The 24097-nt window shown below is 36.3% G+C and overlaps 2 protein-coding genes and 1 pseudogene across 2 annotated transcripts; 2 read left to right on the top strand and 1 right to left on the bottom strand.

Moving 5' to 3' along the window:
• Positions 1-902: 902 nt before the first annotated feature.
• Positions 903-2656, top strand: LOC148554798 (uncharacterized; annotated as a pseudogene).
• A 3128-nt stretch (positions 2657-5784) lies between these two features.
• On the top strand, positions 5785-7788 carry LOC107645695 (Eukaryotic aspartyl protease family protein). The gene has a single exon (XM_016349770.3). The coding sequence runs from the start codon at positions 6083-6085 to the stop codon at positions 7550-7552; it is 1470 nt and encodes a 489-aa protein (XP_016205256.1). The 5' UTR covers positions 5785-6082; the 3' UTR covers positions 7553-7788.
• A 15201-nt stretch (positions 7789-22989) lies between these two features.
• LOC148554797 (uncharacterized) lies at positions 22990-24001 on the bottom strand. Its single transcript, XM_088490501.1, has 2 exons — positions 23396-24001; positions 22990-23310 (listed from the first exon to the last, which is right to left on the bottom strand). The coding sequence occupies exons 1-2, from the start codon at positions 23999-24001 to the stop codon at positions 22990-22992; spliced, it is 927 nt and encodes a 308-aa protein (XP_088346627.1).
• Positions 24002-24097: the final 96 nt, after the last annotated feature.

Genomic DNA, 24097 nt, shown 5'->3' with positions numbered 1-24097 from the left:
CATTCCTCCCATTTTTATGCCAACCACTATATGAGTACCATATTTCTGAATGAACCTGAAAAATCATGTCTGACTTAGTGCACACCCAGGTTCAAGGCAACAAAGAACACAAACTGAGGCTGTTCAATTAAGCACAAATACAGTTAAAAATTTCATGTGGAATCACAAAACAGGAATCAGCTTGCCCAATATATTGAAGAGGAAAGAATGATAACTTTCAAGGTAGCTAATTGACAGACAGAATCTGCTTTATATAAAATCAACAGGAAAGTTCAAGAAAAAGAAAGCTAAGACATGTTTCCAAATTAGATTCTTGTTTATAAATGAATACATTACACAAATTAATCATTGTTCATCATCAAAATCGGCAACTTGTAGAAGGCCACAGTTACTAATAAATCAGGACATCTAATAAGAGTTTATTCATAAATTCATCATTTGTTTATTCCTCCCTAGTCCCTTTCACAAATATAAATCTTCCATATTATTATAAGTTGTCAGTCTTGGAAATCAAAATCATCTGGTTTTAGAGTCTTAGAACTTTAACTCGTGAGGGCATCAAAGTGCTACTGCTACTTCCATGATTATTGAACCAAAGATATGTTGTCTTTTAAAATTTATATATTTCGATTTCTGCTAGCGAGGAAGTGTGGCTGCAAACAACATTTTAGTCAAATAGATTCCATTATCTTAACAATAACAACTTTATATTACCCGTATAGAGAACAATAACAACAATAGCAACAATAATAGAAAATTGAGGGGGGAGCAAGAAGAAGGAGAATTGTACTTACTCAGCAAGGGCAGCAGGGTTCCATGAAGTAGGAACTGCTCGTTTAACATCTTGAGAAAGAGTTAAGTGGGTTCTATTATTTGTATCCAACTCAACGTTATACAAAGTTATGAAGCAGCCATCAAAGGCTAGGCTTTTAGTGGAAGCTGCATCTTGCTTCCAGAGGAGAAGAAAGGAGAACAGAGTCAATTTGAGGGTTAGGGTTTTTAAACTAAAATTAGGGACCAAATTGACTCCAAAATGTTTACTAGGCCACGTCAGCTAGCCGTTGGGCTGCTAACGTGTCACCAACGACGTCAGGTCAGCTTTCCGGTTGTGCCAGCTGGACGAAATTCACCGGAAGGACCACTATGAGTACCGGAGATCAACTTCAGGGACGATCTAGACAAATTTTTAACTTCAGGGATTACTTTGATCCTCGAGGATAACTTCGGGGACCACTTTGATGCTTACCTCTTTTTCAGCCTGAATCAGATTTTTGCTCAGCTCCTTCAATTTCAGCCAGAAAATACCTGAAATCACAGAAAAATACACAAACTCATAGTAAAGTCCAGAAATATGAAATTTTCCTTGAAATTAATAAAAATATACTAAAAACTAACTAAAACATACTAAAAACTACATGAAATTTCTCTAAAAAAGTGTATAAAATATCCGCTCATCACATCACAAGACCTTCAATACAACCACGATAACAAATCACTCGCCATTACAGAGCTCCTCGAGCTTCACACTGAGTCTGATACAATACTCTCCAACGACCCAAACCTCTCCACTCTCTCCTACCATCTTTCCCGCCTCAAGCACCCCTTCGACCACATTATCTCCACCATTTCCTGCCACCGCCCTTGCTCCCTCTATTCCTTCGTCTCTCGACGACTCTCCACTCACTCCATCTCCAAGCTTCCCAACTCCATTGAGTCTGAAATCCAAGCATGGATTGGCCACAAGAGAATCCACTTCCTCTCCTGTCACCTAAATGACCATCTTGCCCCTGATAACTTAATCACTCAGTTGACTCAGTTCCATCAACGCCTCTCTGAGGATTTCAACAGCGTCTTGCAGGTCCTAGTTCTCAAGAATAAGATCTTCTCTTCACTCGAATCGGTTCTCTTCGACAGTAAGTGCTCCCTCAATGTTTGGGAGCATGTAGGGCTGGCTGTGGCAGCGCTGATTCGATTTAAGAAGGACATGTTCATCGGGCAAGTTTTCATGAGCGCTACCGTTCAAGCTCTGGTAGGTATGGGCTCGCTGCGTTCGATTGAGATTTTGTATTTTCTAATAAGGTCAATCAAGTTGTCGTTTGTGGATGAAATTGAATCAAATGGTGAGATTTCGAACATTGTTGGTTTTTTGGATTGTCAGGAGTTGGAAATAAAGGTTTTAGGGATGGGTTGCGTGCTTGAGTTTGGGTACTTTGGGAGGAAGGAAGTGGTAAAGGCCATGCTTAAGGAGGCTTTAGTAGAGAAGCTTGGGAAGCTACCAAGGTCAGAGCTTAGCAGAAATTTGATCAATTTAGATTACGAGAAGAAGAAAGAGGAAGATGAGAATGATTGTGATGAAGATAGAGAAGTTGGAAACGGAAAGAAGCAGAAGAGATTCTTGGAGGGACACCCTTTAGCAAGCTACGTAGTGAAGTTTGCATTTATGTTGGAGGCTAGAAAAGGATTGAAGCAGAGAGAAGAGGACATTTAAGCAGAAATTCTCGTTAGGGTTAGGGAGGCTTCTGTTTCTGATGCGAAAGCTACCACCATTGTTGCTAAGGTTTTGTGGGACACCTTCATATGTGTATCTGTAACTTCTAGGTCAACACAACGAGAATTACGTCAGATTTTCTTCATTAGGTCTGATGGATCTATATAAATAGAAGAATTCAGATGTCCAACTTTTAAATAGGTTAGGGTCTTGCAACAACTTATTGGCTAGTGACAGACCCTTAAATGAATTTCCTATTCGTGACGGATTAGTTTTTAACTTGTCGAATTGGGAGATACCGTGAAAAAAAAAGAGGTTAGAAATTTAAAAGTATTTTCAAATAGTTAAAAACAAAAATATCTGTGAGACAAAAAGTCAGTAATCTATTTATCCTTCTTTCTTATTATTTTTGTTGATTGAATCGTGTTTTATTAGGTACAGATTTTATCCACTTTATTAGATGGGTGCTCACGTTAATTAGAAAATAAAAAAATAAATCATATTATGTATAAAAAAGCTTAATTATTAAATCAGATTTTACACACACAATAAATAGCAATTGCTTTTTAACATATGCAAAAAGAAAAATATATCAAATGCTGAAACGAAAAGTTAAATACTAATAAATGCTCTATCTGCTATGAAGTATGAACGGGAATGAATCCTCTCAATTGTTGAAAAAAATTGAAGGAGTAAAGTATGACTTATAACCCTTCAATGCACTCTCTCTTATATTTTTTCTTGGTCTTACTTATAATAATTAATAATGAGAGATCATATTTTACTCCCTCTATTGTTAAAAAAAATTGATAGGATCCATTTCCAAGTATCAACTATGATTAGCTTGAATTGCCTCATCAATATACCGCTTATTATGTCTCATTTCGTTGGTAAAAGCTAAACTTGAGCTTTCAAGTCCCTGCCTCACATGTTTCAGTCTCATTAAGCATCCATGGATTTTAGACCTATCAATGGATCTCAAAGAAATCAAGAGAATAGTAAAAGAAGTAAAATGAAAGAGAATCGAACAACTAATTCAATAGTATATGAGAAATTGTGACTGAAAGATTGATTTGATTAACATTGGATGAATTCTAAGAGGATACCAATGAATGCCTTGTTCTTCAAATCTAAAGGAGAGAGATTCAAATGAATGTAAATTAACTCAATTCCATTCTTAATTTCTCTATTACAATAGGGTAATCTCTTATTTACATTCTTATTTCTGTCGCTAATAATTCACTAACTAATTATTACCTAATTATCCTTTTTTAGGGTCCCAAATAATAATGATTGGCATCAATAATTCACATCCAATCAACAATTGGAATCATTTTTTGTTATACAAGGTTATTCTAGAATATTTTTCTAAACTCATTATTACTAAAAATTGGGTTTAAGAGTATATATATGAAAAAAAAAACCAATTTCGATAATTATTTCGAAGGGTTAATTATCAATTCGATATCCAAAAATTTAGCTATTGACAAAAAGTCTCTAAAAGATGTTATCGACAAAATATCCTCTAAATGATTTGAAAATATGACAAAAAGAATCAATAAACATTATGTTTTTTATAATTAACAAAAAAATTTCACATTTAATAAACAATTTATTCATCAAATTTAAAATTTTGTGGTAATATTGGAATAAATATTTAGAAGATGCACAAAAAAATTCGAAGCAAAATTTGATTTCTAAATTTTTCATTTTATTTTTCAAAAAAATGTGATCATTCACAATAATATTTTTTTAAAAATTCACTTGACAAAAAATATCAAATTTTAAGAATGAAAATTTTTTATTTTTCTAATAAAAAAAAATTGTATCAAAATTTGATATCTAAAATCGTTTTTTAGAATATATATTTAATATTTAGTTCTTTTTGTCGTGTTTTAAAATCTTTCAGCAGCTTCTTTGTTGTTAGCATATTTTGGAATTCATTTTTTCAGCGATACAAACTTTAGAGTACTATTTTAATAGTTTACTCTTATCTCGAATTTCAAGAAGATTCCATAGAAGATGTCATAAAGATGACAATAATTTCTCATCAATTAATAAAATATCTAATAACTCATTTTATGAGTTTAATAGCTATATTATAACTATTATTCTCTCTTAAAAAATGAGGTTATAATATTGATTAGATATATATCTAAAGAAATGTGACTCGAAATATGATACTGCAACAAAGTATTAAGCAACTCATGTGAAGAGCAATTAATTTTCCTAAATCAACTAAATTAAAAAGATAATTTATAATTTTGGAATGACATAAGGAGAAGAGTTCATAACATCATAATTTTGTCACACATGTACTATTCTAAATACATGCACTTAGTTATAATCTCTAATTTAGTACCTCTAGTAATCCATGTTAACTTGATACTCAAAGTCCTGTAAATACAATTCTCTCTGTCTCCCATCAAAATGACAAACTCAAGATGTTGAGAACTTGAAATAAGAGGATGATAATAACATCATGTTTTCAAAACTTTTTTACAAATTTTATTTAAGTAACTCCTAAATTTAGCAAAAAAGGGATTTCTTTGTCAAATCTAAGCTCATATTACAACATTCAGTAAATGAGGAGCAGAAGATGGTAACGGGATGTAGGAGAGGGACAAAGAATTGCATGATACATATGGGATTTCCTTTGTTTATGTGTCTATTGTTGACATGAAGCAAGGTTCAAGGAAATAAAGTGACATTCAATTTGAAAAGGCAATATAATTATCGTGACCTGTGTGCTATATAATAGAAGGATATTTCGAAACGAAGCTACTCTTTAACGCGTTTTGTCTATTGCCATTCGCATAGATTGCGGGATATCATGTGCAGCACTCCATGTGCACTGTTAGAATAATCAGCAGCATCATCTGCATTTAATCACGAGTTTTAGGTAGATGTTTATAAACGTTCACATTGAAGCATGTTGCGCTTAGAATTTGGCGACCGACTTAGTTATTTCCCAAGCGATGTTTTTCTATGCACGTCTATCACATAATTATCATCAATAACACTTCGATACAAACCCAGTTTTCACTACAAAAGTCGACATTTCTTCCATGTAGAAGTATTTTAGTTTTTCTGTCACTTATTCACAGTAGGGGCGGCTATGCAAATGATTTTAGTTCAGTTCTCACAAACTATTTTCAGAGTTAAATAACTATTCACTTGAACAAAATAATAAAATAATCCTACTTTGAGTTTTTAACGCACTAGTCAGACAATTGATCCACCTAAGATAGTTGGTGTCTTTAATAAGGCTGGCCACTGTGATTCAGACTCAACTGTTTGGGTAGCATTGTAGCAACCAAACAAAAGCAGTAAAAGGAGGTGATTACCGTGGAAAAGTAGCATATTGATATTGGTTTGGTTTCATGAGTCATGAGTCATGGCCAACCCAACTATCATCATTATTAGGCTCCGCTTTTTGGCAAATGAAATTGCACCGGTAACTAAAAGAGCCCACTCACCACCCACCGCCTTTACACAAACTCACTATTCTTATTCTTGCTATTTATAATTCTATCCCTCTTACTCCTTTTTCACACTCTCTTTCTTCACTCCTCTTTCTCTTTCCTTGCAACAATGGAAGAAGCAAAACCCAACAAGGCGGCCCTGCTCTCATTCCTGGCCTTCTTCCTCTCACTCTCCGCAGCTGCCGCAGCAGCAGCCACTTCTAACTTCCAAACACAAACACTAACCGTCAACACTCTCCCTCACCCACCCATCCTCTCATGGCCCGAGTCCGAATCCAAATCCATCTCCGATTTCGACCCAGCCGAATCCGAAGCGGAATCCACCGCCATCTTCTCCCTGCAACTCCACCACATAGACGCTCTTTCCACTAACACAACACCACACCAGCTCTTCAACCTAAGGCTCCAACGAGACGCCGCCAGGGTCCACGCCCTGACCTCCATTGCCGCAGCTACCAACCGGACCCGTGCCGGGCCCCGTTCTCCCAGATCCGTTCCGGGTTTCAGCAGCTCAGTCATCTCTGGTCTAGCTCAAGGAAGTGGCGAGTACTTCACGCGCCTCGGTGTTGGGACCCCAGCCAGGTACGTGTACATGGTGCTTGACACCGGAAGCGACGTCGTTTGGCTTCAGTGCGCGCCATGCAGAAAATGCTACCAAGAAGCCGATCCAGTTTTCGACCCATCTAAATCCCGCACCTTCGCGAAAATCCCCTGTGGCGCCCCTCTCTGCCGCCGCCTTGACTCTCCGGGATGCAACCGGAACAAGGTCTGCCAGTATCAGGTCTCCTACGGCGACGGTTCCTTCACATTCGGTGATTTCTCCACCGAAACGCTCACATTTCGAAGGAGGAGGGTTGCGCGCGTGGCACTCGGGTGTGGTCACGACAACGAGGGTTTATTCGTCGGTGCCGCTGGCCTCTTGGGCCTGGGTCGTGGAAGGTTATCATTCCCAGCTCAAACCGGACGCCGGTTCAACCAGAAATTCTCTTACTGCCTCGTTGACCGATCCGCTTCTTCCAAACCATCTTCAATCGTTTTTGGTGACGCTGCCGTTTCTCGAACCGCTCGGTTCACTCCGCTTCTCAAAAACCCTAAGCTTGACACCTTCTACTACGTTGAGCTTATAGGTATCAGCGTCGGCGGCACTGCCGTTCGCGGAGTCTCCGCCTCGCTCTTTCGGATCGACGCCACAGGGAACGGTGGCGTTATAATCGATTCGGGTACTTCAGTAACCCGCTTGACCCGACCCGCTTACATCGCCCTGAGGGATGCTTACCGTGCCGGAGCCTCTCATCTGAAGCGTGCGCCGGAGTTTTCGCTCTTCGACACGTGTTACGATCTGTCGGGGCAGACTTCGGTGCAGGTTCCGAAGGTGGTGCTGCACTTCCGAGGTGCTGACGTGTCGCTGCCGGCTTCGAACTACATGATCCCGGTGGACAACAGTGGCAGCTTCTGCTTTGCGTTCGCCGGAACGATGAGCGGGTTGTCCATTATTGGCAACATTCAGCAACAAGGGTTTCGGGTCGTGTACGACCTTGCGGGGTCTCGGGTCGGGTTCGCGGAGCGAGGGTGCGAGTGAATGAATCCTGGGAATATCTTTTTCCCCTGTTTTATTATTATTGTTTTTAATTATTATTATATCTTAATTAAGTTCTGGAAATGTTAGATTAGATAAGGTAGATGAAGATGGGAGGAGAAACTAAATGAGAATGTCTGTAGTTTCTTCCACCTCTCTATTCAGATGTGCTTTGTTGTTGTTCTTTTTACCCTTAGTCTTACCGATTTGAATATAAATATTACTACATTCTTATTCGAGGCTAATGTACCAACAACAAGCATTCAGCATTCAGTAATCAATGCTTGAGATGATATAACCATTGCGCATTAGCACTTTAGCAGCATGCTTTGGCGCATGGCAAATAGTGTTGTTGAAATAATGTGTTAGTTCTAGACTTCTAGCTCCACAGCAAATATCATTTTCAATATACTCACATTTAGCTCTTATAGTAAGAAAAATATAACACATGAACACAGTAAGTTGGGGATGTGAATTTCGTGTTTAGCTTGACATAGACCCGTAGTTAGTTTCATAACACATCTTAATCGATTATTTATGGAGTAGTGTGTGTGTTGTTTTGCACTTGAATGAAGCGATGTGACCATGACGAGCACGCGTGGACCGTCAATCACGTACGGAAGAGCACTGTCTTGTCTTATTTTGCCACGCTGGCATCTTTTTCATTCGTGAAGCATTTTATTTGTTGTTTTCGATTACACGTGTAGTCTTCAAAGATATGTAAATGATGAATCCAATAAGCAATCTGCATGGCAATTGAAGGGAATTTTGGAATTAATAAGGTCGGTAGATTATGCCTTATTAAATCAGTCATTTCATCTATTTCTATATATCATATACAAGTTTTTCTTCTTCCAACTTATGCTAATAATAAAATTATTAGATGATTTCTGTAGAAGGGAGAGAATCATGGTAGAGGTCTTTCTTTGATAAATTGAGAGAAGTTAGTTGTTTTTAAGAAGGCTGGTAGACTGGATATTAAAAATATTGGCTTGATAAATTTATCCTTTCTTGACAAGTTAGTTTGACATTTTTTTAAATATTCAGATAAATTCTGAATTCAAATAATACTTGTTAAATATTTTAAGAATAATCATGGTCTTCAATATCATTATAGTAGTAAATTCTATTTTTGAAAAAGTATTGTTGAGACTTTCAATCAGATTAAAAATAACTGTTCTTGGTGTATGGAGAATATGAATCAATGAATCTAGTATGACTCTTGAATTCTTTCAGGTAAGTTTTGCAATGTAATGTCTTAGATCCATATCTTCAACAATACAGAATTAACTATTAATCAGATTTTAGAGAATAGAAGATGGCTTTTTGAGAGATTAGCAACTCCTCTCTTTCATGTTCTTGTAGATTTGCTGAATAATCTCAACCCTCAGCTTCAAACTGGTCAGTCTCCGGGTTGGGCTTGGCGGGTTTTCTCCTCTCATGAGTATTCTGCCAAAGATGGTTACTTATGGCTCTTGGGGAATAAAATTAATTGGAACACGCGAACAAATTGTAATTGGCTTTAGAGAAGCAAACTTCTTGAAAAAATAAAATTTTGTATCTGGTTGTGTTGTTTTGATGTCCTTTCCACGGCTTCCATGAGATTCAAAAGGGGTTTGGCTTTCTCAGAGATTTGCTCCCGCTGTAATGAGCATGCTAAATCATTGATCCATTGGTTATGGGATTGTATTAGGGCGAGAGATGTCTGGACACTTGTTGATCCGTCTCTTTTTTATTATGTTCGGAGCTCGACATCTCCTTTCTGGATTCAAGATACAGTTCACAAAGGGGACTATATTTTGTGCAGGTGCTTGGTGGTTATGGCACACAAGAACAAGGACATTAGTATTTTATCTGGATGTCTTTTTGGCCGTTAAAAACTGTTTCTCTGCTTATGTTGGCGATGATGGTGATCTAATCTCGAAGATTCGAGAAATGATTCTTCTTGATTGGGAGATGGATTTTAGTCTCATTTTGTGGGAAGGCCAAGTTGCAGATGGTTTAGCAAAATTAGTTGCCTTAGGATGCTATGATTATGTGAAATTCTTATCTCCAGTGCCAAAGATTGTGGATGCTCTTCAGCAGGATCTGTTAGCTCTTTGAGCTGTGTTCTGTTTTTTATTTTGTTTTGTTTTTTTTTTGTTTAGTCACCAAAAAACTATAGCAAGTGATGGACAATATAAAAGATTTGGTCAAAGAGTGCTTTGAGAGGCAAAAAGGGAGTTTCTAAATCGAATTAAGTAATGTAAATAAGTAAATAACACATAAAAAATAGAATTGACTTTTAAATGAAGATGAATATGGGGGCTATTACTTGACCATCAAGATATGATAAGAGCATAGGTAGTTAAACTTGGAGATTAAGTAAAAAACAAAAATGTGGGTAAGAGACCAATAACTACTTAGAGCACTACAGATTTTCTTTTCTCTAAAATAGGAGAGTAAAAAATATGGAATTTCAAACATCTCTAATCACACTAAATTTCTGTAAAATTTTTAATCATACTGATATAAAAGAAGATCATAAAATACTAGTATAAAGTGAGTGTTTGAAGTCAACTCTTTTTCTTTGTTGATATTTCTTTTCATTATATCTTTCTAGTTTACTTTTAGCATTTCTATTCATTTGTGTTCGTCATTTCATTCACATTTAAACAAGTTTTTCTTATCTCAGATTTTAGTAGCATTTGATTAAGTTGATTTGATCTTATTTTAATTATTGTTCTTGTCTAATAGTTGTTTATACAATTTTATTGTCATTAATCTAAAGAGTTCCATCATTATATTATTTGACACGTCAGTTTTGACACTACAATCGATAAGTCCGCATTGAGCTCGCTTCTTTTAGAAGAATTGTATCTACTATCTGAATTGAGATAATTGATACAAGCTTGAATCGACACTTATGTCGAAGTCGAACTAAAATCAAGCAAAACAATACCTATGGTTGACTAACGGGAAGTTATGGTTATTTAAAAGAAGGGAAAACGAGGCAAGAAGAACCGAAAAGTTAAAATATAATTTAAATAATTAGTTGATATTAATTGAAAAATATTTAGATCCTTCCTTGAATTGAAAAGATAAATGTTAAGATACTGTTGGTGTGAATTAGATTTCGATCAAACCTTGGCATTTCAACTAAAAAAAATCAAAAATAAAAATTTTGAACAAGGGAGTTAAAGGTCATTTTTGACATAGACGTGCTATGATGAGCATTGAGGTTCAGAAGTGAGAGGATCGATTTAGTTTCGTAAGATAACTAGATAAGTGGATCCATATTTTGACTCATCATAGTAACAAGAACCGAAGTATACTGCTAAAACTTCTTGAAACAAAGTAACAAACCTAAAAAGCATAGCATGGGTCTAACATACAAAGGCAAATCAACGAAGGATGAGACGATGAAAAAATGCTTTGACAAGGATTATAGTCAAAAGTCTATCACAAAGTTAAAATTGGAGAAAAACACTTAACAATATTTTAAAATAACAGAGTAAAGACAATTGAAGACACACATAAAAAGAGATTACAATTAAAAGTACTTAAATATTTAATTCATCCAAATTAATAACAGCTCTCAGGATGTGGGTGATATACTTGAATTCCAAATAGATATAAAATATGGATTAATATCTTGGAGGTCAAGCATAACCAGAACATCGGGTGAATTTCTTCATGACCAAGGAACAAGGTTTAGAGCTGAAGAATCTTGCCTATAAATAGAAGAATCACGAACTGGCGATGGAATTTCTATATACAAAATCACACCAAAATCCTGATAAATTTCCAATCACACAGATACTATAGAAGAACATAGAGTGTAAGTGTATCTGCGTGTCGAAAATTATTTCTTTCATTGTTCATTTTTACTTTCGATTTGTCTTTTAATTCTTTGAATTATCTCTTTTATTTCTTTAACTATTTTTCAGTATTAAGTCTTTCTTTACTTCTAGCTATTCTATTTTAGATCATGTTTAATTTTATTTCCATTTACATTTTTTAAAAAAATTTGTTTGCAAGAGCATCTCTAATACTAGTTCTAATTTTAGTTTTATTTTGGGTCCTACAAGAACATTTGTAGGACCATATATTATAAATAATAATTTGAAGTTAAAAGTGAAATTTGCTTCTCTAATGCTTAGTCTTAGTGTTTGTTTGGACGTTATTATTGAAAAAAGATCTTTTTTTTATTTTTTAATGTGTTTGACAAATTTCTAGTAGTAAAAGTAAAAGTACTAGAACAATAAAAAAAATCTTTTTTGAGAAGCTGTAATTTACATCTTTTTTTAAAAGATCTTTTTTCCTTAAAAAAATTATGTTTTTCATATAATAAATAAACAAAAAGTACTTTTATATTATTATACCCAAACATAATTGATAGATAAAAAGATATTTTTACATGAGATACCCAAATATAAAATTACTTATACTTTTCCATAAGATCTTTTAAAAAAAGATAACTCAAAAAAAGTCCTTAGTTCATTTAGAATTTTATATTTTTTAATTATTTTATCAACATAATTATATGAGTGACAAAATTTTATTGGTTTTCTATCAAGGTGATACGGTATCTCTAAGGTAATACTTGTTTCATTTCATAAATCAACTTCAATATAGATTTCAATTCTAAATCAATTCACTTCTTGAAAGTATCAAAAGTGATACTCTAAAAACACTCCATTGAAAATATTTTAAAATTTCACCCGGTCAATAATACAAAGTTTCTATTTCTTTTCCACTACTAGTAAAGTTTATTTCGACACTTATAATCGATAAGTCCCAAGGTTAAAGTTAAACTCTTTAAGAAGAATCGTATTTACTCTCCAAATTAAAATTTTGATATAAATTTGGGCAACCGTTTCTATCTGAGATAAAAAAAAAACCAAAATCCAAACAAAAAAGATACTAATATTTTTAGTTAAATAAATAATTAATAATAATATTTTAAATATAAATTAAATATAAAAAACAGTTGATTGTGTAACATTTTTCTTAAATAAATTACCCGGATAGCATGGTTAAATCAACAACCATGCTTGAAGCAGACACGGGCACATGCTCTGTTGCCATGATTCCAAAGTGCCCATATATGTTCCACATGAAAAAACAAAAAAATAAAAAATTCAATCACCAACCAACCAGCCGACTCTTAAAAATTAACTGATAATAATACATAAAAGGAGTAAATGGCTAGTGCTGTAGAAGGTAGTTAGGAAAAAGAGGAAACCGAAATTCTCTTTTCTAATATGTTGTGGAATCTAGCTGTTAAGAGATTAAAAAGTAGAAGAAAGCATCCATCGGTGGAAGCTCCCTTTTTACTTTGCAAAATCACAATGATGGGGCACCAAGCTTCTCCATTTCAGCTTAACACTGCCTAATTTTTCTTATTGCTTTCGATCCAACCACCAAGTTAATTAAGTAACTAGTTTCTTTTCGCCAAATCGTATAGCTCACGTTCGAAATCGTGAACATACTCATTATATTATAATAAAGTAGTATGATGGCGATGCTCACATGTGGCCTAAACTCTCATTGTCCTATGATACGTTTGTAGAACAAATTGAACTTAATTTATAAGATTTAAACAAAGTATAGATTGAGTAAAAGCATGCCTATAAGGCTATAAAAGCGGGATCAAGTAATCATGACTGCTCTTTGTATTCTGTATCGTTAGACTAAAAGCTAAGGATGAATGTGTGTGTATGTATATGGCAGTCCATTTGTCAATATATGTGATCATTTATAGGCTGAAACCGAGGTAACAAATTCCAATATTGAAAATTCACCGATACATTACATAAAACCTTCTGCATGGTTGACGTGCAGAAATCATCAACCATTTTATACAAATTTTTTATTTTCGTATAAAGCCAACCCGTGTCCATGTGAATGGAACTTCTTAATTAGACATTATGAAGGAGGGTAGACAAAACTTATCAGAATTGCAATGATAAAGTTGTATATTATATCCAAGAATAATGCGTACATTGCACCTACAACCCCTATTTTCCATCCGCACATATGGTTTTTGTGCATATATCTTCTATACGAAACATTAATTTAATGAATTTTAATGAGTCAAAAGTGATATTTGACATTGCACTCAAAGTTTAAAATAGTCCTTAAAATTAATAGTTGTTTATATCTGACCTAAAACATTCAGCTAGATCCAAAAGTAGGAAAAGCCTAAAATACAGTTATCGCCTAGCCGACTTTTCAATAGGTCAGATAAAAGTGCTACAAAGTAATAACTCTCACCTTTAAAAGAGTTATAACTAACCCCTAATATCTCTCCCCACTTCTAAAAGAGAGATCTTAACAACCCCTTGATAAAAGGGCGGTTATCCTCTGTAACCTCTATCAATAGGAGAACTACTCTAACGGTAGTTATTGGCTCATTACCTATAAATATCCTAACACTCTCACGTATACTTAAGTCCTAATACTCTATAAACCTGCTAAAACCCTTGTTGACTTAGGTATCGGAGTGTTTTGCAAGTACCACCCCCCATCTCCTCACAAACAACTCGAACGACGGTTGTCTGACACAGTTAAGTCGGAAACCACCTCACTAAGAGCTTGGACCTCATGTTCAAGCCCAGACACGATCCCGTTTCAAGTAACCCTCGAAACATTGGAGCCATTGCCAGGGACTTGGAAATCAGCATTCTATGGCGGACGATCATCCTGAAGACGGACGTATAGTGTTTGAATCGTATCCAGAATACCAAGACATTATCAACAATGACCACACCCTTGTGGTACCTCCTCCAAGGATGAAGGAACTGCACGGGGAAGGCGTGTCGGGCGATCATCATCACAGAAGAATCCCTTCCGAGGTTCGTTACCCGAAAGGAGAGAACCAACCCCATTCCATTGACCTCATGGGGTGCATCATGGACATCATGGTCGACTCGAACAACTAGAGCAGGAGTTAGAGTAACAACATGAGGCAGAGAGAAACCTAAGAAGAGAAATTAAACGACGAAGAGAGTTGGAAGAAAAGCTCTCAAAGTTGGAATCCAACCTCTGAGGTAGGAATTCGCACACAACTCGGAAAAATACCCCATTGGGAGGAGAAGATCCTTTCACTGAAGACATCATGCGGGCTAGAGTTCCTAGAAACTTCAAAAGGCCAGACATAAATCTTTATGACGGGACGACCGACCCGAGGCACCACCTAAGTAACTTAAAAAGTTGGATGTACTTGGCTGACATCTCAGATGCTACTCGCTGCAAGGCCTTCCTGACAACCTTAACGAAGTCGGTCATGAAATGGTTTGACAGCCTCCACTTAGGTCGGTTACTAGTTTCAACGACCTTGTGCGAAAATTTCTCACGCGGTTTTCAATTCAAAAGGACAAGGTCAAGCATGCACCCAGTCTACTTAGACTCAAAGAGAAAGTCGGCGAATCCCTTAGAGACTATATGGAGAGATTCAACAAGACATGTTTGAAAATCCAAGACTTACCCACTGAGGCAATAATAATTGGACTAGTCAATGGTCTCCGAGAAAGCCCCTTTTTCCAGTCTATCTCAAAAAGACACCCGACTTCTTTGAGCGATGTATAGGAACATGCTGAAAAATACATCAATATGGAAGAAAATGTCAGGCTGCGAGAATCAAATTGGCGACTAGGGAATCGTCATCAGGCATGGGAAAAGAAAAAGGAGCCCAAGAAAAAAGAATAATTTAGCTCGGAGAAACCTAGGAGGTATCACAACTACACTTCGCTACGAGTTTCTCTCGCGGATATCTACAAAAAAATTTGCCATACTGAGAAGCTCCCCTCCCCCTCGTGCCCAATCAAAAATAAAAAGGGTAGAAGCCGTAATGAATATTGTGAGTACTACAAGCTGTACGGGCACTCTATAAATGACTGGTACGACTTAAAAAATGTGATAGAAAAACTAGGCAGGGAAAGTCGGTTAAATAGATATCTCATGGATAGGTCGAACGGTCATGGAAAGAGGAAGAGAGATGAAGAAATCAGCAGAAGAGGTCAGCCCCCATAAACTCCAGAGTGAAATGTCCACATGATAGCAGGAGGTTTCGCCGGCGGAGGAGTGACCAAGTCGTCTCGAAAGAGATATTTGAAAGAAGTCTACTACGTCGGAGAAGAGACTCCCGATCTACCAACTATCTCTTTCACAAAAGAGGACGTGCAAGGAATAACATCTGGGCATGATGACCCCATTGTAATCACCATGATACTTGCTAATGCAAATTTACACAGGACTTTAGTGGACCAAGGAAGCTCGACCGACATATTGTTCAAACCTGTATTCGACAAGATAGGGTTCGAAGAAAGGGAATTAAAATCCTACCTGGATACTCTTTTTGATCTTGGAGATACGCCGATTAGGCTATTAGGGTTTATTTCCCTATATATTACTTTTGGAAAGGGATTGAGGTCAAAAACCCTAAACATCAACTACATTATTGTGGATGTAGCTTTAATCTACAATGCCCTAATTGGCAGGATGTAACGACCTAACTTCCAGAACGTCATGATCATACCGAAAGTGAGGCGTTACCAACCTGCTTTCCTTTATTAACTATTTACTATTGAGCCTTTAGTTCGATATTGCGTTTCAGTTTTATAAAAAAAATTCTAGAAAAATTTTGTTTTTGATTATCAAAATCATATATCAAACATTTCAAAGTAGTAATAATCACATAATTATTAATAATAATATCTGTCATACAAAAGATTTCAAGTAAAACTCAGATACAAATCCTATCCCTCTGTATAAAATATAAATCTTAAGCAATAAGGGCGAGGGAACTCTATGAAAGCAAATTAACTCACACTTAACTCATAAATAAATTCTATAATCGCCCGCAGCTTCACACTGTGTCTTCGAACCTGTGTCACTGAAAAGGTGGAGGATTTTGGGGTGAGAACAAACCACACGTTCTCAGTAGGGAATGGGAATGCCGTAAAAGTAATGATTAACATGCAAATAATTAACTCAAGTTTCCAATGTAGTTTTCTTTATCAAACCTTTTCAAAAATTTCTTAAGACTTACTTGAAACCGTTTAAATCCCTTTCTTTAAATCATATTACTTACATAAAGTCTCAACCGCATTAGCAATTCATCAGCTACAAATAGCATTCCTCAACCATCACAGTAACTAAGTAAATCAGCAACATAAATAATATACCCAAACCTCATTTCACAAATACCATTCCTCAAATTTTGCTAAGTTCACAGCATCAACAAAAATATCTAATCAAACACACAAGCAAGTCACTAAGACAAACAGCACAATCACAAAGAAACAAGACAAGCAACACAAATTACAAGAAATAAAACAAACAAACACAATCAAATGCAGATGCGCAAATAAGGATGATGCATGTCTAGCCCTAGTGGAGGTAATGAGCTCATTTGTCGGTTACAGACCCGCTCCCGACGTTACCCGGAGTCCTTTGACCAGGTAAGGCTTTCCAGTTGGCTATACCTCTGTGTACAGGAAATAACCCCTCTGCCACCACAGGGTCCACTGCACGCAGGAAATAACACATCTGCCATTGCAGGGATGTATGCCGACACATCTTCTGTATACAGGAAATAACCCCTCTGCCACTACAGAAATGAAACAGGTGGTCACGGTACTTCGGTAGCAGGAAATAACCCCTCTGCCTTACAGAATTAAAATATGGATCTGTACCGCAGGAAAGCGTTCTCAGTGGTCGTACCACCATCTATCTGACTGCCTTCACGCAGTAGATCTTCATACAAGTATATCCGGTGTTGCCTTAACGCAACAAATGAATAAACACATCTCTTGGGTTGCCTCAAGCAACAAATGACCTTTCAACAGGTCCTCTACTTTTTATTCTCTTTTATAATCATAAATACGCAAGCGGGACAAAACCCACGTCCTTGCCAACAATTTCATAAACTGAATACCTTTCCTCAAAAGAATCAGTGTAATTATCATCATAAGTTATCATTCTCGTTATTCATCTCCAGTTACATATTCTTATACAATATCTTCATTCTCGTTATTCATCTCCAGTTACATATTCTTATACAATATCTCTCTCTTTCTTTATTCAATCATGTTGTACAGACTTTACGACTTCCACTTTTGCAACCTCTTAACTCGAACCAATTTTAAAACTATTTTCTGGTTTAATTTTCTTTCAAAAGACTCAAGAAAATTATTTATTTTAAATTCGTTAAATACTTTTCAAAACATCACCCTCTTACTAAAAGTAACCAAATAAAACTCTTTTTCAAGTTTACTAACTTTCTAAAGACTCAAAAACCATCTCTCTTTACCATTCAAATTCAAATATTATATATTCATTAAACTTCTAAAAAGTAATCCTTTATTTCAAACCCCATGCATAACTCTCTTCATATTGAATAAATCTCAAAACATAACTTCTTTTATAAATAATTCAAACTTGAACATAAACCTTGGTAATTCAAATTCAAAATAGTATAATTCTTTTCTTACCTAAATAAAACTCAAATAATATAATTTTCCAAGTTCAAATCTTCTAAAATGACTTTTCAAATAAAACTTCAAAGTTTATAAAATTTCGGCAGCACCTCCCCTAAAACTCGAAATTAGCCACCCTTACGGGTTCCCTCTTTCTCAACAGGTCTCCCCCTTTCCTCAACAATTACCAAATAAGAGGTTCTCAAATCAGTCAAAAAATTCACAATTTACAATAGCCAACAGTTCGGTCATAACCCACAATTCCCACATAACCCATCAATTCAACTTTCACCTCATCAATTCGTAACTAACTTTCACTTATCATAGGATTCTTTCAAAATTAAACTCAATAAACTAGTATTCCAAGAATCAGCCTTCCATGTTTTTAAGTTGTTTATTTATTATTAACATTACTATTTTAGTATAAAAGTCAGATTTCAAGAAAATAATTTAATAAATAAACTTCAATCTTTTAATGGTTCTCAAACTTAATTCTAATTAGTCATGAATTAACATTAACAACTATCAAAACCATTTTCAACCAATCCCAAATCAGTTTCATAGCCATCCCGATACATCAAATATCTAAAATTAACAACAAGCAGTTATTCTCAATAATCAGAATACAGCCACAACTCAACCAATTTAGCATACTCAAATAATGTCAGGATTTTCAGCAATTACAAAACAATCTGAAACCAATAAGAATCACAATCTCCAACCAAAACCAATCTCATTAGTTAATCACTCACAACAACAAAACTGGTCACAATCACAGCCATAATCTAAACTCAATTATCAGTTATCCATACACTAGCTTTTCAATAATCAGCTCAGCACATCTCAATTTAATAAGTAAAATTAACTGAATCACCATTTGTAGCTACATTTCAACCAATTCCAACCTGTCACAAATCCATTTTACAGCCATTCCTAATATATTAAATTTCCAATTCAATATCAAACAATTTAAAGTAATTCATTCAGGATCAGAATCTCAGCCAATTTATTGCCAAAAATCAATAATTTGAAATGCAATTCACAACCACATCTAATTTCAATTACAATTCAGCGTAATCACAACCACATTCAATTCTAATAATAAATCAGAATAATCACTCCAACTAACTATTCTCAAACAAATTTCAAACAATTCACGTCAACTAATGAACCCTTAAACATTATTAACTATTTGCAGTTATCAAATAACTTTATAGGCATTCTAAAATAAAAACGTTAAATCCCCTACCTCAATGTCGCATTAACAACGCAATTAAACCAAGCAGCAGCCTCGGTGACGTTTTTCCTATGAGTTCCCTTCCTCTGGCAACAACACAGCAGCTCGGGACCAAAACAGTAGTGGTTCTAATGGTGGTTTCTTGGGCAACTCGAATGTTAGTTCCCGGTGGCAGAGAGCTCCGGCAACTCACAGAACCCAGAGACAGAGGCAGAACTGGTGAGCGCTCCTCCTCCAGCGGCGGCTTGGTGAGACGCGGAGGCAGCAGAGTGAGGCAACGGCGGCGCTGCGGCTCAGTAACGATGACGCGGTGGCAGCTCGCGAGGATGGCGACGGCAACCCACAGCGCTGACGGCGACAAGGCTGGTCGCGGGCTTCTTCCTCTCGCATAGGTCACAGCGGCGATTTACAGGCCCAACGACAGTGACTGTGAGGGCAACGAGCGGCTTCTTCCTCGCGGTGTCTGGCTCTCTCTCCGCGCTTGACGGCGTTCGGTGGCAATGGAGGCATGGCGGTGACACAGCAAAGGTTTCCTCCTCCCTTGGCTCTCGCGTGGTTCTTCCTTCCTCCTTGAACAGCGACGACGGCGTCCTCTTCGTCGGCAATAATGACGGCGGCAATGGCGAGGCGGGCTGGGCGTGGTGCAGCTCCGTTCACGAGGTGTGGGTGTGTGACAGAAGGGGTGTGGGCTGAATGAGTGTGGTGTCCTGAGTGTGTGTGTGTGCCGCGGTGAAGCTGAGGGAGAGAGGGTGAGTCTGTACGCTTGTGATGAGGGTGACGGCGCTGAGGAGAGTGGGGGAGGGTTAGGGTTTCTCATTAGTAACTTAGGGTTTCCAATTTGGGAAATTAGGGTTAGAAATTAGGATTTTATAAAGAAATAAGGATAGATATGAGTAGATATTTTGATAAAATTGAAGGGTAGGATAATTTTAAAATCAAATGTACTTTATTAAAAATATTTAGAAATATTATTTATCAACATATTGCTAAGTTCAATCAATTATTTCTAATTTAAATTATAAAATAAACATATTAATCATATAATTATAAAATATAGTTCAAACTCAATATTAATCATTCAAATTAAATGATATAACTTCTCATTATTTTTCTATCACTAGACTTTAATTTCAATTTATAAAATAACCAATTATAATAAAAATTGTACATAAATATTAATTGACGTAAACTTAAAGTATTTATAAATATCAATCTAATCATTTCTAATAAAATAATTTCTAGGAGTTCAAATTAATAACATAATTCATTCAAAATAGAATTTATTTAAATTAAATTATACAATTCTTCTTATTTTTCAATTATCAAAATTATAATTTCAATTGTACCAAATATCTAATAAAGATTATATAAAAATTCTAATTAATTTAAACTTCAATTATCATGAAACTCCATTTAATTAACTTTAGTAAAATAATTTTTCTTAAAATAAAATTATCAACAAATAAAATAAATCACAAATAATTAATTATTTGATTTTCAAAAACTAGGGTTGTTACATTTTACCCACCTTAGAAAAATTTTCGCCCTCGAAAATTGCTAGAATAAAATAAATTCAAACTGAAATCAAAGAAAGCAGAATATATGGACAAAAGTATAGGCAATGTCAAGGATGAATATTCAAAGAGCTAAGTAAGCAATCAGATTCATAGGCAAGCAAAGATATACAAGAATGACAAGGTATGGTTGGGAAACAATCAAATCACATTCTAAGGAGGAAATTCAAACTAGAGAATTCTAATGAAAGCAACTAAGAAAAAGATGGCACGAGTTTATGTGGCACGAATAAAGATTATACGTCGAATCGAAGCTAACTTCATAACTTCTAACGCTCCCAAACCCCGTGAATCGTATTACCTATTTTTCTATTTCGTCTATGATAACTCATTAGTGTTCCCATATACATAAATCATTAGTATTAAGTTGGCCAGACCTAATACCATGAAGCATGCAATGGTAGACTAACAGCGTTGATCATCAGACAGTCATGCATATAAAACTCAAACTCTTGTTATCAGAACAAGTCACAAAGCATGGCAGACACTCAGAGTATGCAGTGAAGCATAGTCAGTCCATTCCCAAGGCTCTAACAGGAACGAACTGCTCTGATACCATTTGTAACGACCCAACTTCCAGAACGTCATGATCGTACCGAAAGTGAGGCGTTACCAACCTGCTTTCCTTTATTAACTATTTACTATTGAGCCTTTAATTCGATATTGCGTTTCAGTTTTATAAAAAAAATTCCAGAAAAATTTTGTTTTTGATTATCAAAATCATATATCAAACATTTCAAAGTAGTAATAATCACATAATTATTAATAATAATATCTGTCATACAAAAGATTTCAAGTAAAACTCAGATACAAATCCTATCCCTCTGTATAAAATATAGAGTAAAGTATCATTTATGTCCCCAACGTTTGGGGTAAGTCTCAAACCTATCCCTAACGTTTTAAACGTCCTATTTGTGTCCCTAACGTTTCTAAATGTAGTCAATGTTATCCTACCGTCAAAATGAGAAACATTTCGCTAACGCCGTGGCCTACGTGGACGTTATGTGACACGGTGGCAGTGCATGTTTTCTGACCGTTATTCAATTAAAAAAAAAACATAAATGTGAAGCAGAGAAGCAGAGGGTCCTCTTCATAACCCTAATCCCCAAATCCTTGATTCTTGTTGCACATGCGCCGCCTCTGAAGGGCGATTCCGCCTGCATGAGAGAAGATGGAGCACGAAGCATGCCAATCTGAAGCGACCCAAGGCAGCAAGCAAGCCACACGAAGTAGAAACCTAGCACGTCGAAGGAGGACAACATGTTACTGTGGAGAACGGCCTGTGCTCGCAACGTCGTCGACGGCAGAAAATCCTGGGCGGAGGTTCTGGGGTTGCGTTAACTTCGGGGTGAGCTTTAGCCATGTCCTTTTTTGTTGTTGAGTTTTGTGTTTTGACCATCAATGGGAGTGAATCGGCCGTGTCCTGTTTTGTATAGGTTGGTGAAGAATGTGGCTACTTCGTATGGGCTGAACCAGAGGAGGATCCGTCACAAGTTTCTAGGTTAAGAATGAAGGTCAGAAATTTGAAGGGCAAACTGGATATGGTGGAGTTCAGGTTCATGGTTGCAGTGGGAGTTGCTTTGGTTGGATGGACAATTGCACTAATACTGGTGTTTGAGAAAACAACAGGAACCAAATTTGGGAGACTGTCACTAGAATGATGTTGCTGGTTATAATGAGTTTTAGGAGAAAATTGTTAGATGGCTAAATTGTGTTCTGTATGTTGGCTTAGAAATAGTAGTGATGTTGAAGTAGTTGCTATTTTGTTGAACTGAATGATATTGTAATGCAATGATATTTTTGTAAGTTTTGGTTGAAGAAAGGCTAGTTTTGTGCATATTCAATGTTGTTTCAGTGAAAGAGTTGAATGAAATCAAGTTTTGGGTTTTGCAATATATTTAAATCAAGCTAGTCAATAGGATGAGAACAAGGATTTCTGTAATATATTACTTAATGATTAACCATAAAGCTGTCATTGGATACAAGCACAAAAGATTGAAAGCAAAATAACAAAACAAGAGCAACATACTTTGCTCCATAGTAATGGTCTGCAATAACATACTAGTGTCTTAAAACTAGTTTCCATACACTCTAAAGATACTAAACAGAATTCCTTTACTCATAAATAAGTAGCCTTAAAACATAAAACAGCAGACATTATAGTCGTCACATCTTTTTCCATGCTTTGGGAGGTGTCCTAGCCATGAATTTCAGTTGGGATTTGCTGATGTGCTTCGATGGGCTTGGCAGCACCCTCAGACTTGTGGTGGATGGAGTCAACTTAGCCTTTTTTGAAGTAGCCTGAGACTGTTGTGAACTGACATGATTAGAAGAAGATTTTCTCTTTGGCCTTGTGACAGTGGTCTTCTTTGCAGCAGCTTGGGATTGCTTAGAGCCCTGGCTGGAGATAGTGCTTGAGATAGTGCTAGTGGTAGTGCTAGACTTGAATCTGGAAGCTCTTCTTGTGGATCCAGCTACTTTATTTGCCTAAAAAACAGCCACAACACCAGAATCTCATATCATATTCTATAAGTGCAATTAAAAAAATGAAGCCATAACTAACAGTGCTTACCGATGCAGTTGCAGCTACTTTACGCTTCTTTGGACAGGTCCATTTGTTGTGACCTCTAGCAAAACAATAGGAGCACTTCTGATTCTGCCCTTCGCGAGACACTCCTCCCCTAGTTGGGTTCTCATCTGCAGCCTTGTTACGTTTCAGTTTAGGCCTCCCAATGGGTTTCCTGTATATTGGTGGCAAAACGTCATCAAAGGGTGTCTTCTCCCATAGGTTGGGGCCATTCAAGGGATATATCACATGCTGGTAGCATTCAGTATAGGTTGCTTTCTTGTAACAGTTCGCAACAAAGTTGTCAACGTTGAAGCACATCTTCCTGATGCAGGTCATTGCATGAGCACAGGGGATCCCAGAGAGTTGAAACTTCCTGCACGAACACTCATGATTCTTCAAATCAACAACGAACTTCTCTTTGCCTCTATGGATACTTGTAACCTCATACTTGTCACGACCAGCATACGTGCTCACCCACTTACCACTTGCATCAGCCTGTTTCTCAACCTTAATCCTGATTCGGGGCAATACTTCTCTTGGGTATTCAATTATACGATCCCTATTATCAGCCCAACGCCTCATTATGTATACTCTGATGTCTTCAAGCATGCTGACTATTGGTTTCTCTCTCGCATCCACAATTACAGAGTTAAATACCTCACACATATTGTTTACCAAGGTGTCACACTTAGACCAAGTCCCAAA

The sequence above is a fragment of the Arachis ipaensis genome, chromosome B6 (assembly GCF_059453495.1).
Source record: "Arachis ipaensis isolate K30076 ecotype BB chromosome B6, ASM5945349v1, whole genome shotgun sequence".
In the NCBI taxonomy this organism is placed as follows: domain Eukaryota; kingdom Viridiplantae; phylum Streptophyta; class Magnoliopsida; order Fabales; family Fabaceae; genus Arachis; species Arachis ipaensis.
Note: the sequence above shows the minus strand (reverse complement) of the source record. Positions and strands in the feature narration are given on the sequence as shown.

Bases quoted from the DNA above. Each gene is read 5' to 3' on its own strand.
- LOC107645695 (XM_016349770.3), top strand. From the start codon at position 6,083: ATGGAAGAAGCAAAACCCAACAAGGCGGCCCTGCTCTCATTCCTGGCC.
- LOC148554797 (XM_088490501.1), bottom strand. From the start codon at position 24,001: ATGCTTGAAGACATCAGAGTATACATAATGAGGCGTTGGGCTGATAAT. The intron at 23,311-23,395 runs GTAAGCACTGTT...GCTGTTTTTTAG, and splicing joins AAGTAGCTGCAACTGCATCG to GCAAATAAAGTAGCTGGATC.